The sequence below is a fragment of the Apodemus sylvaticus genome, chromosome 17, assembly GCF_947179515.1.
Source record: "Apodemus sylvaticus chromosome 17, mApoSyl1.1, whole genome shotgun sequence".
Classification (NCBI taxonomy): Eukaryota; Metazoa; Chordata; class Mammalia; order Rodentia; family Muridae; genus Apodemus; species Apodemus sylvaticus.
In genome coordinates this window covers 4088641-4101188 of record NC_067488.1, presented here as the reverse complement: position 1 = coordinate 4101188, position 12548 = coordinate 4088641, and the positions used below count along the sequence as shown (strand labels likewise).

Genomic DNA, 12548 nt, shown 5'->3' with positions numbered 1-12548 from the left:
CGTGGGCACACTCCCTCACTGACACTGGAGATGTGGGCACACTCCCTCACTGACACTGGAGACGTGGGCACACTCCCTCACTGACACTGGAGATGCAGGCACACTCCTTCACTGACACTGGAGATGTGGGCACACTCCCTCACTGACACTGGAGATGCGGGCACACTCCCTCACTGACACTGGAGATGTGGGCACACACCCTCACTGACACTGGAGACGCGGGCACACTCCCTCACTGACACTGGAGACTTGGGCACACTCCCTCACTGACACTGGAGATGTGGGCACACACCCTCACTGACACTGGAGATGTGGGCACACACCCTCACTGACACTGGAGATGTGGGCACACACCCTCACTGACACTGGAGACGTGGGCACACACCCTCACTGACACTGGAGACGTGGGCACACTCCCTCACTGACACTGGAGACGCGGGCACACTCCCTCACTGACACTGGAGACATGGGCACACTCCCTCACTGACACTGGAGACGCGGGCACTCTCCCTCACTGACACTGCAAACGCAGGCACACTCCCTCACTGACACTGGAGACGTGGGCACACTCCCTCACTGACACTGGAGATGTGGGCACACTCCCTCACTGACACTGGAGACATGGGCACACTCCCTCACTGACACTGGAGATGCAGGCACACTCCTTCACTGACACTGGAGATGTGGGCACACTCCCTCACTGACACTGGAGATGCGGGCACACTCCCTCACTGACACTGGAGATGTGGGCACACACCCTCACTGACACTGGAGACGCGGGCACACTCCCTCACTGACACTGGAGACTTGGGCACACTCCCTCACTGACACTGGAGATGTGGGCACACACCCTCACTGACACTGGAGATGTGGGCACACACCCTCACTGACACTGGAGATGTGGGCACACACCCTCACTGACACTGGAGACGCGGGCACTCTCCCTCACTGACACTGCAAACGCAGGCACACTCCCTCACTGACACTGGAGATGTGGGCACACTCCCTCACTGACACTGGAGCTGCGGGCACACACCCTCACTGACACTGGAGATGTGGGCACACACCCTCACTGATACTGGAGATGTGGGCACACTCCCTCACTGACACTGGAGATGCAGGCACACTCCTTCACTGACACTGGAGACGCGGGCACACACCCTCACTGACACTGGAGACGAGGGCACACACCCTCACTGACACTGGAGATGTGGGCACACTCCTTCACTGACACTGGAGACGTGGGCACACACCCTCACTGACACTGGAGATGTGGGCACACACCCTCACTGACACTGGAGATGTGGGCACACACCCTCACTCACACTAGAGATGCGGGCACACTCGCTCACTGACACTGGAGACTCGGGCACACTCCTTCACTGACACTGGAGATGCAGGCACACACCCTCACTGATACTGGAGACGCGGGCACACTCCCTCACTGACACTGGAGACGCGGGCACATACCCTCACTGACACTGGAGACGCGGGCACACTCCCTCACTGACACTGGAGACGCAGGCACACTCCCTCACTGACACTGGAGACGCGGGCACACTCCCTCACTGACACTGGAGACACGGGCACACACCCTCACTGACACTGGAGACGTGGGCACACTCCCTCACTGACACTGGAGATGTGGGCACACTCCCTCACTGACACTGGAGATGTGGGCACACTCCCTCACTGACACTGGAGACGCGGGCACACTTCCTCACTGACACTGGAGATGTGGGCACACACCCTCACTGACACTGGAGACTCGGGCACACTCCCTCACTGACACTGGAGACTCGGGCACACTTCCTCACTGACACTGGAGATGTGGGCACACACCCTCACTGACACTGGAGACGTGGGCACACTCCCTCACTGACACTGGAGATGTGGGCACACACCCTCACTGACACTGGAGACGCGGGCACTCTCCCTCACTGACACTGCAGACGCGGGCACACTCCCTCACTGACACTGGAGATGTGGGCACACACCCTCACTGACACTGGAGATGTGGGCACACACCCTCACTGACACTGGAGACTCGGGCACACTCCCTCACTGACACTGGAGATGTGGGCACACACCCTCACTGACACTGGAGATGTGGGCACACTCCCTCACTGACACTGGAGATGTGGGCACACACCCTCACTGACACTGGAGACGCGGGCACTCTCCCTCACTGACACTGCAGACGCGGGCACACACCCTCACTGACACTGGAGACTCGGGCACACACCCTCACTGACACTGGAGACGCGGCACACTCCCTCACTGACACTGGAGACTCGGGCACACACCCTCACTGACACTGGAGACGCGGCACACTCCCTCACTGACACTGGAGACGTGGGCACACTCCCTCACTGACACTGGAGACGTGGGCACACTCCCTCACTGACACTGGAGACGTGGGCACACTCCCTCACTGACACTGGAGATGTGGGCACACACCCTCACTGACACTGGAGACGTGGGCACACTCCCTCACTGACACTGGAGATGCGGGCACACTCCTTCACTGACACTGGAGATGTGGGCACACTCCCTCAGTGACACTGGAGACTCGGGCACACTCCCTCACTGACACTGGAGACGCGGGCACACTCCCTCACTGACACTGGAGACGTGGGCACACTCCTTCACTGACACTGGAGATGCGGGCACACTCCCTCACTGACACTGGAGACGCGGGCACACTCCCTCACTGACACTGGAGATGCGGGCACACTCCTTCACTGACACTGGAGATGTGGGCACACTCCCTCAGTGACACTGGAGACTCGGGCACACTCCCTCACTGACACTGGAGACTCGGGCACACTCCCTCACTGACACTGGAGATGTGGGCACACACCCTCACTGACACTGGAGACGAGGGCACACACCCTCACTGACACTGGAGATGTGGGCACACTCCTTCACTGACACTGGAGACGTGGGCACACACCCTCACTGACACTGGAGACGTGGGCACACACCCTCACTGACACTGGAGACGCGGGCACACACCCTCACTGACACTGGAGACGAGGGCACACACCCTCACTGACACTGGAGATGTGGGCACACTCCTTCACTGACACTGGAGACGTGGGCACACACCCTCACTGACACTGGAGACGTGGGCACACACCCTCACTGACACTGGAGACGCGGGCACACTCCCTCACTGACACTGGAGATGTGGGCACACACCCTCACTGACACTGGAGATGTGGGCACACACCCTCACTCACACTAGAGATGCGGGCACACTCGCTCACTGACACTGGAGACTCGGGCACACTCCTTCACTGACACTGGAGATGCAGGCACACACCCTCACTGACACTGGAGACACGGGCACACTCCCTCACTGACACTGGAGTCGCGGGCACACACCCTCACTGACACAGGAGACGCGGGCACACTCCCTCACTGACACTGGAGACGCGGGCACACTCGCTCACTGACACTGGAGACGTGGGTACACACCCTCACTGACACTGGAGATGTGGGCACACTCGCTCACTGACACTGGAGACGCGGGCACACTCCTTCACTGACACTGGAGATGTGGGCACACTCGCTCACTGACACTGGAGATGCAGGCACACACCCTCACTGATATTGGAGACGCGGGCACACTCCCTCACTGACACTGGAGACGCGGGCACATACCCTCACTGACACTGGAGACGCGGGCACACTCCCTCACTGACACTGGAGACGCAGGCACACTCCCTCACTGACACTGGAGACGCGGGCACACTCCCTCACTGACACTGGAGATGTGGGCACACACCCTCACTGACACTGGAGACGCGGGCACACACCCTCACTGATACTGGAGATGTGGGCACACTCCCTCACTGACACTGGAGATGCGGGCACACTCGCTCACTGACACTGGAGATGCAGGCACACACCCTCATTGACACTGGAGATGCGGGCACACACCCTCACTGATACTGGAGATGTGGGCACACACCCTCACTGACACTGGAGATGCGGGCACACTCCCTCACTGACACTGGAGATGCGGGCACACACCCTCACTGATACTGGAGATGCGGGCACACTCCCTCACTGACACTGGAGATGCGGGCACACTTGCTCACTGACACTGGAGATGCAGGCACACACCCTCACTGACACTGGAGACGTGGGCACACTCCCTCACTGACACTGGAGATGCGGGCACACTCCCTCACTGACACTGGAGATGCAGGCACACACCCTCACTGATACTGGAGATGTGGGCACACTCCCTCACTGACACTGGAGATGTGGGCACACTCCCTCACTGACACTGGAGATGCGGGCACACTCGCTCACTGACACTGGAGACGCGGGCACACTCCCTCACTGACACTGGAGACTCGGGCACTCTCCCTCACTGACACTGGAGACGCGGGCACACTCCCTCACTGACACTGGAGATTCGGGCACACACCCTCACTGACACTGGAGATGCGGTCACACACCCTCACTGACACTGGAGACTCGGGCACACTCCCTCACTGACACTGGAGACACAGGCACACTCCCTCACTGACACTGGAGACATTTCTTAGGGATTTCAGCATATGCTAAAGACCAGTTGAGACATTCAGCATCATGGACTGAATAACTACTGGATTCTTGGATCTTCCATTCATAGAAGACAGCGTTGGGTTAGCTGGATTCCAGCCTGTGAGTCATTCTAATAAATCCCCTTTCCATATATACAGAGAGAACCACTCTCTAAATCTTGTTACTCCAGAGAATCCTTACTATTACAACTAAACTCTATTAAGAAAAGATGGAGCAGGCATGGCCTTGAATCACTTAAAGCACTTTGAAGGCAGAGACAAGTGAATCTCTGTGAGTTTCAGAACAGCCAGGGCTATAAACTGAGGCCCTGAACAATAATGATAACAACAACAACAACAACAACAATGAGGAAGGGGAGGAGGAGGAGAAGGAGGGGGAGGAGGAGGAGGAGACTGGCCAGCAGGTACCAAGTCTGACACCCTGAATTCAATCCCGGGACCCATGTACTAGAGAGAGAGGTGGCTTCAAAGCTGTCCTCTGCACCCCCCCCCCCATGTGTTACATGTGTCCCTACGCAGCACACAAAATAAATCAATGTAAAAAAATTTTAAAGAAAAGCAGTGCTAAACTTGACTGTAGATTTTAAGGTGAAGCTACTACAAGTCTGGGAAACCAACGATTTTTGAACCACAGAGCCCCACCCCCTTCTACCCCCCCTCCCAGCCCCGCCGCCCCCGCCGCCACCTCCTGAAGAAAAAAGCAGTTTGCAGAACCGGATGGAAGATGCCTCACCGTCCTCTGAGCCACCATCTTCACGCTCATCTCCTCCTCCCTTTCCACCTTCATCTCCTGAGTTTTCAACTTCCTCAATAACCATCCGCTTCCCTTTGGTTTGGAGCTCAGAGGCAGGCTCTGAATTTTTTAGATCTCTTTCGACCTCTGATAGGGTTTTCTGCAACATAATTAAATGTTTTCCTTTTAATAAAACATAATCATTCTTTCTGGTAAGAAAATGAAGAAGTTACTTTAAAATGAATAAACTTGCAAACTCAGTCTAGTCTCCTTTTTATAATTTCATTGTTTTGTCTGATTACAATGACTGTGCCCACTATAAAATAAGCAAACAAACAAATGGATACTGAAAAACAATATAAAATAGACATAAAACAGGCTAAAGAGGCAGCTCAGAGGTTAAGAGCACTGGCTGCTCTTGCAGAGGACCTGGGCTCAATTCCCAGCACCCGCAGTTACCTCAAAACTGTCTGTAACTCCTGTTCCTAGGAGATCCGATGCCCTCCTTCTGACTCCTGATGCACCAAGCATGTCTGTGGTGCAGACATGCATGCAAAACACCAATACACATAAAATACATTTTAAAAAAAACAGAAAGAGAGTCATCCGAACTCCTTGCGGTCACTTAACCCTGCTGACTTCCAAAGAGCTTCTAGGTATTTCTGTGTACAGACACTCACACAGACAGGCAGTTTATTCAGACAAAACAGAAACATGTGCTGTGAAGGACAGTGTTCAAAGTTCTGAGATAATCTATGCCATCTAGAAAGAAAGACATTTATATAGCCCCTCCCCATTAAATATTCAACATTATTTTACTGATGTGAGTGTACTGGACATGCATGCTGGTGTCCGCAGAGGTCAAGAGGGTCAATCCCCTGCAGCTGGAGTTACAGGCGGTGGTAGTCTGCCTGTACTGAGAACCAAACTTAGGTCCTCTGGAAGATCAGCAGATGTTATTAACTACTACAGCTGAATCATCTCTTCAGCCTCTAAAAATTATTAACATTATTGGTGTGTGCAGGTGCGTGCGTGCGTGCGTGTGTGTGTGTGTGTGTGTGTGTGTTCCTGTGTATATGTAGGGGGTTGGTATCCTCAGTCACCACACACTCATTCAGCACTAAAATGGGTTACTCTGTGTAATCAGTGTGGGACTTGGGAACAAGAGGAGCTTTGTTGACTGTGAGTAAAAGCCCCTCCTGTCTGACCTAGGACACCATCAGACACCACAGTGGTTTGAGTAAGAATGGCCTCCATGAACTCTCATATTGGAGCACTTAGTCCCTCATTGGTGGATCTGTTTTGGGAAGAATTAGGAGGTGTGGTCTTTTTGGAAGAGGTGTGTCACTAGGAGTTGGCTTTGAGGTTTCTATCTCCCTGTCTGCTGGTTGTGGACAAGATATAAGTTCTCCCTATCTTAAGACACCTTTCTTAAGTCAAAGCAGGCAGATCTCTGAGTTTGAGGCCAGTCTGGTCTATAGAGCAAGTTCCAGGCCAGCCACGGCTACACAGAGAAACCCTGTCTGCAAAAACCAAACACCAAAGCTGTGAATCCTTCCTGCCTGCCTGCTGCCACACTCCCACCATGATCATAGACTCACCCTCTGCAACTGCAAGCAAGACCCCAGTGAAAAGCTTTCTTCCTAAGCTGCCTTGGCCACAAGGTCTGTTCACAGCAATGAAGCAGAAACCAAGACAGCAGCACTTTGGGACTGCATGTGCCACTCAGCCATCGTATTAATTTGCACATAGAGTAAACTCTCATCTTTCCTGTCCTCATCAGTGAATGGACAGCTCCTCTTCAGGATCAGAACCACACTTCCCTTAACAGCTCCTTTCTCCTATCTCTAGGAGATGTCAACGCCACTTGTTTTTTAAAAAATATTTACTTATTTTACGCATATGAGTACACTGTAGCTGTCTTCAGACACACCAGAGGAGGACATTGGATCCCATTACAGATGGTTGTGAGCCACCATGTGGTTGCTGGGAATTGAACTCAGGACCTCTGGAAGAGCAGTCAGTGCTCTTACCTGCTGAGCCATCTCCCCAGCCTGACTGATGCCCATTCAGAACCAGCTGGGCATGGCATTGTACACGCCCTTAGTCCCATCCCTTGGGAGGCAGAGGCAGGTAACTCTGAATTCACTGTCAGTCTAGTCTATATAGGGAGCTCCAGAGCAGCCACATATAAACCCTGTCGTAAACACCCAAGATAAATCAGGAAAATCAGAAACAGAAAACTACAGAGATAGGCTTTAAAATATATTGTCTATCCTTACCTTGGCCAAGTCGTTGTCAGGTTCCACCTGCAGCACCCTCCTCAGGTCGTCCGCAGCCTCCTGGGGCTTGTTTTGATGTTTATATGTAGTGGCGCGTCTCAGGAGAGCTGGAAATGTACCAAGATAAGTGCTCGGTAGCTCACCACAGACCATGACAGTGCTGGTGCAGTCCGAACTGAGGGAAGTATAAGAACAAGCAGCAGGAGACCCAGCGGGCGCAGCTGGAAGCCCAGGTCCGTGTGGCAGCACAGACACGACCCTGCCACACCGCACCGGAAGGGGCCTCACTGGGTAGCAGCCTGCTTTTTAAATCCCTTGAGACTTCCACACATGCTTAACATGCTTTGGTCAAATCCACCCTCAACCCCTTCCCTCCGAGTCTTTCCCCCTAACAGCTTCTCACTCCCCATTTCGTGTCCTTTTTTAAAAAAACAAAAACTGATGGAGTCCACCTAGTGCTGTCTGAGTGTGTGTGGTGCAGGGCTATCTACTGACGCAGGAGCAACATGGTGGTCTGAGGGAGAAATGTGGCCATTGGCATTGGCATTCCGATACTTGGTCCAGTTGGAGGGGCTACTGGGGGAGGTTGGGAGGTGGAAGGATGGTGAGATTGTGATTTGAGAGTAGAAAGTCTCATCCTGCTTCCGACTGGCTTACCTGCTCACAGTGAAAGCTATGGGCGCCATGCCATCTGCTCCTTCTGCCAGGCCTCTCTGTCATAACGGATGCAAACAAACTCCTCTGTTAAGCTGCCTTGGTCATGGTGTTATCACGGCAGAGGAAAGTAACTGGGGGTCTCCTCTCAGGGGCTGCATCTGAAGAGAACTCCCTCTGCAGTAACTCGGGGTCTCCTCTCAGGGGCTGCATCTGAAGAGAACTCCCTCTGCAGTAACTCGGGGTCTCCTCTCAGGGGCTGCATCTGAAGAGAACTGACTCCCTCTGCAGCTCCAGACTCCGCTCTCACAGCCTGCCGCTCACTCTCTGCCTGTTTCCCAGGCCCTGCACCCGCTGTCGTACCTGGGAACCGCTCACCCAACAGTAACACATGGCTTCCTTCCATAGCCACTGCTCTTAGCTCATTGTTTTCTGGAAACGTAGGAGACACCGTGTAGAAATGCTGTAGGCACTGATTGGCCAAGGACACATAAAGTGCATTAGCGAACTCCATTCTGCCAGTCAGTTTTGTTTGGTGGTGGTGGGAACGGTTGTTTGTGTTTGGCTTGATTTGGCTTAGTGTTTTGAGACAGGATTTTATAGCATAGGCTGGTTTTGAACTCACTGTACAGCCAAGGATGACCTTTAAAGTCTGGTCCCCCTGAGTCTACCTCCCAAGAACTGGGATTACAGGCCTGGCTGTGCTGCCCATCTCTGTACTAATATGTACTAATATTTCTAAGATGATCAGAGCTGGCTGTGGCAGTTATGGAAAGGCCTAAATCCTAGCTTCATGGAGGCGAGGCAGAACTGGTGTGTGGGCCAGCCTGAGTTATACAGTAAGGTCCTATCTCAAAATAAGCAAACAAAACAAAACAAAAAACCTAAACTAAACCAAAACAATCCAAAGTTAACTTAGCATGTGGAACCCTGTTGCAGTCCTGGTGACTACATCAGCAGGGGTCAGGAGCTGAGCACTTTGGCATATTGTATATTTTTTTTTGCACATTTCAATTTATAATTTTATAATAATTTAATACTAACAATATACCATTCTAGTCCCTTGGACCCCTATATGAGAGAACATTACATAGTAAAATGGTATCTGGAAGAAAAAAAAATCAGGCTCAATAATTCTGAAATGTAAGAAATAGTGTATCAAACAGGTTTTAATATGCTATTAATGCATAACTGGAAATTATGCAACACTCCCTCATTATATTACGTAGTTTTAGCCTTATAGAGAACACACTGTGGTGTACATATTGGCAACTCAATAAAATTATAGGGTCTGGGGTCAAGTTGTACTGTTATTAGGTGGTGGACTGCTCAGAGGACTAAGATTTGTGCTAGGACTAGGCGACAACTGCAGTTTACAATGTTCTCCACCACAGTCTCGGGGTTCCCATTGCTGTGAAGAGACACCATGACCAAGACAACTCCTATAAAGGCAAACATTTCATTGGCTCTGGCCCACAGCATCCGTTCCCATCATGGCGGGAAGCAGGGCAGCGCACAGGCAGGCATGGTACTGCAGGAGGAGCTGAGAGTTCTACATCGGATCTGCAGGCAGCAGCAGGAGACCGTCCTCTCCTGGCTCCTCCACAGGAGGAGGCTCTCTTCTCTCTTGAGTGGAGCTTCAGCGTAGTTCCTCAAAGCCCACCCCCACAGTGATGCACTTCCTCCTAACAGTGCCACTCCCCGTGGGTCAAACATTCAAACCACCACAACTACTATTTCTTCTTTTGAAAGGTGTAGCATCACAAAGTACCTCAGGTGGGCTGCTGGGCCCGAGACAAGACCCTTGCTGCCTGATTACCTTTTATGTTTCCAGGCTCCAGCTCCAAGGCCTTCTCACAGTCTTCAAGAGCGCTGCTCCATCTCTGCAACTTGATTTCGGCCTGAGCTCGATTGTTATAAGCAATGGCGGTGGGAAGGGCGGATAAGCTCCTACACAAGAAACATGAGTCGGCAAGAGGGAGGCCAGAGTCAGAGGGACTCAGCTGAGGTCGTGGTGTGAATACAAAATGTCCCCACAGGCTGGTGGCACAGTGGTGCTCTGTGGGGCTCTGGAAACCTCAGAGGCTGAGCCTGACAGAAGGAAGTAGGGACCACGCCCTTGGCTCCTCCCCCTTCGCCCAATGCGTGGAAGACTGGCTCGAATGCTGTGAGTCAATGGGGAATCTGTGTGTCCAAATGCTACAGGTCCTTCTCCCCATTTGTGTTTTGATCAATCAATAAAGATGCCAACGGCCAATGGCTGGGCACAGGGTGGGACCCTTAGAGTTGCACAGGCTTGGGGGTGGGGGGGCAGAGGAAAGATTGCCAGCCTCTGAGGTAGCCATCAATGTCCCTGTCCCTGTCCCCTCCTATGTCCCTCCATCAGGTGCACCATGAAGCTTATTCCTGCCACCAAGTTGTTCATCCGTCCTTCAGACCCAGGAAACAGGCCAGCCAAACCACCAAGCTCAGAAACTGTGAGCTGACGTAAACCCTTCCCTCCCTGAAAGCTGCTGTTCTCGGGCATTTAGGTCATAGCCATGCAAAATAACTGGTACAATTTGTAAATAAAACAAATCCAGACTGTATAAGAGATGAACTATGTCCCTTAAAATCTGTATGTTGAAATCCTAAACCTCCAAGGTCTCAGAATGTGCATACCTCTGCGTGGGAGGCTATAGAGGTTCTTAGGTCAAGGGTACGCACAGCTCAGCGCTGGCCCCGTTCAGTCCCCAGTGCCACTGCCTCAGTCCCCTTCCTGTTGCTATGATAAAATACTGCGAGAAGACAACGTAAGGCAGAAAGACTTATTCTGGTTTACAATTCAAGTGCAGCCTATCACGTGGGGAAAATCACCATAGGCACAGCAGGGAGCAGAGAAAAGCGTGGCTGGGCACCGATGCTGAAGAGCCTTTCTCTGTCTGTGCGATCTAGGATCCTCGGCAGGGCATGGCACTACCCATAGTGGTAGTTGTCCCTACGCAGCACAATCAGATCATAACCCCCACAGGCAGGTCCATGGGCCCAGCTTCCACGTGATTACAGATTCTTCCAAGGTTACAAATAATACTAGCCATTAAAACCACCACAAAAAAATGTTTAAAAACAAGTAATTAAGTTAATATGAGGTCCTCACTGTGTGTACTCTAGTTTGACAAAACTGATATCCTTATAAAACGGAGAGATTAGAGCCAGACACGAGTGACGAGCGCACGGTGTGCGCAAACAGAGGCAGACAGGCGCCTGCAAGAGGTGAGCACCTCGACAGCAGCCAACCCCGCCCGCCTTCACTTGGGGCTTCAGAAACTCCAGGAAACCATCTCCTTCAGGCCAGCAGGGCTGTGGTATTTTGTGATGGCAGTCCTAGCTATAAAAAAAAGAAATGTAACTTATGCCACTAGAATACAGAGACACAGTCCTGTATGAGACATCTCCACTCAGACAGACAGTCCCACCTGTCGGCTTACAGCAGTCATCCAATAAGATGCTAGGCAGGCTGTAAACCCCTTGCTTATTCCCATTTCCCAGAAAGCCTTGTCCTGCTGAGGGTTCGAGGAGGCTTTCCTTTCCTTTCCATCCTGCTGTGTGGGGTTGGGTTGGAGGGGAGCCCAAACCTGAGCCTGTAATAGAGACCCTAATGCGATTGCATCAGAAACGGTTCCCTGGTGGTCTTTTGCGGTTCACGAATGTTTCCTGGCACAACAGCATAATCTTCAAGAGTTCACAGATCCTAATGAAGGCCTGCTATGAGCCAAGCCCTTCACTGGGCAGTGAGGAGGGATGCCGTCAGACAACTGAACACGCGCGCGCTCTGCTCTCCGAGCTTATGGTACTGTTGCTGTCAGATCACAGAACTCTGAACTTCCCTTGAGAGGAGCTATGAAGGACTCTAAGTGCTACAGAGCCTGCTAACCAGGGGGTGGTGTGCTGTGTGACAGGGAAGAGTAACTTGTGTGTGTGTGGGGGGGGAGAGGGTGTCAGGAAGAGTCCTCTAAAGAACTGAAGGCATCGGCTATGTCCCAAATGATAAGATAGACTCAAAAGAGAGTGAGGGAGGGAGGGAGGGAGACAGCCACAGAGGAGGCCTCACGGGTGAACTCGTGACATCACAGTTACAACCCCCGAGGGACTGTCTAGTTTATTTATGTGGTTTGAACAACAACGGAAAGATGGCTTTAATTTCACCTGTTAGGCCGTTTGGCTGGCATATGCCTACGACCATGTGTGTGCCTGGTGATCTTCTGGAGCTGGAGTTACAGCAGGCTGTGAGCTGCCGCGTGGATGCTAGGAACTGGA

General features: G+C 52.4%; 1 protein-coding gene across 3 annotated transcripts in view; it reads right to left on the bottom strand.

Moving 5' to 3' along the window:
* Positions 1–12548, bottom strand: part of Spag1 (sperm associated antigen 1) — a 59344-nt gene that overhangs the window by 32164 nt on the left and 14632 nt on the right. For all 3 annotated transcript variants that reach the window (XM_052160714.1, XM_052160715.1, XM_052160716.1), the window contains 3 exons: positions 10072–10202; positions 7599–7705; positions 5317–5476 (listed from right to left, as the gene is read on the bottom strand). In XM_052160714.1, the coding sequence (XP_052016674.1) occupies positions 5317–5476; positions 7599–7705; positions 10072–10202 (398 nt within the window). The remainder of the gene's footprint in view (positions 1–5316; positions 5477–7598; positions 7706–10071; positions 10203–12548) is intronic.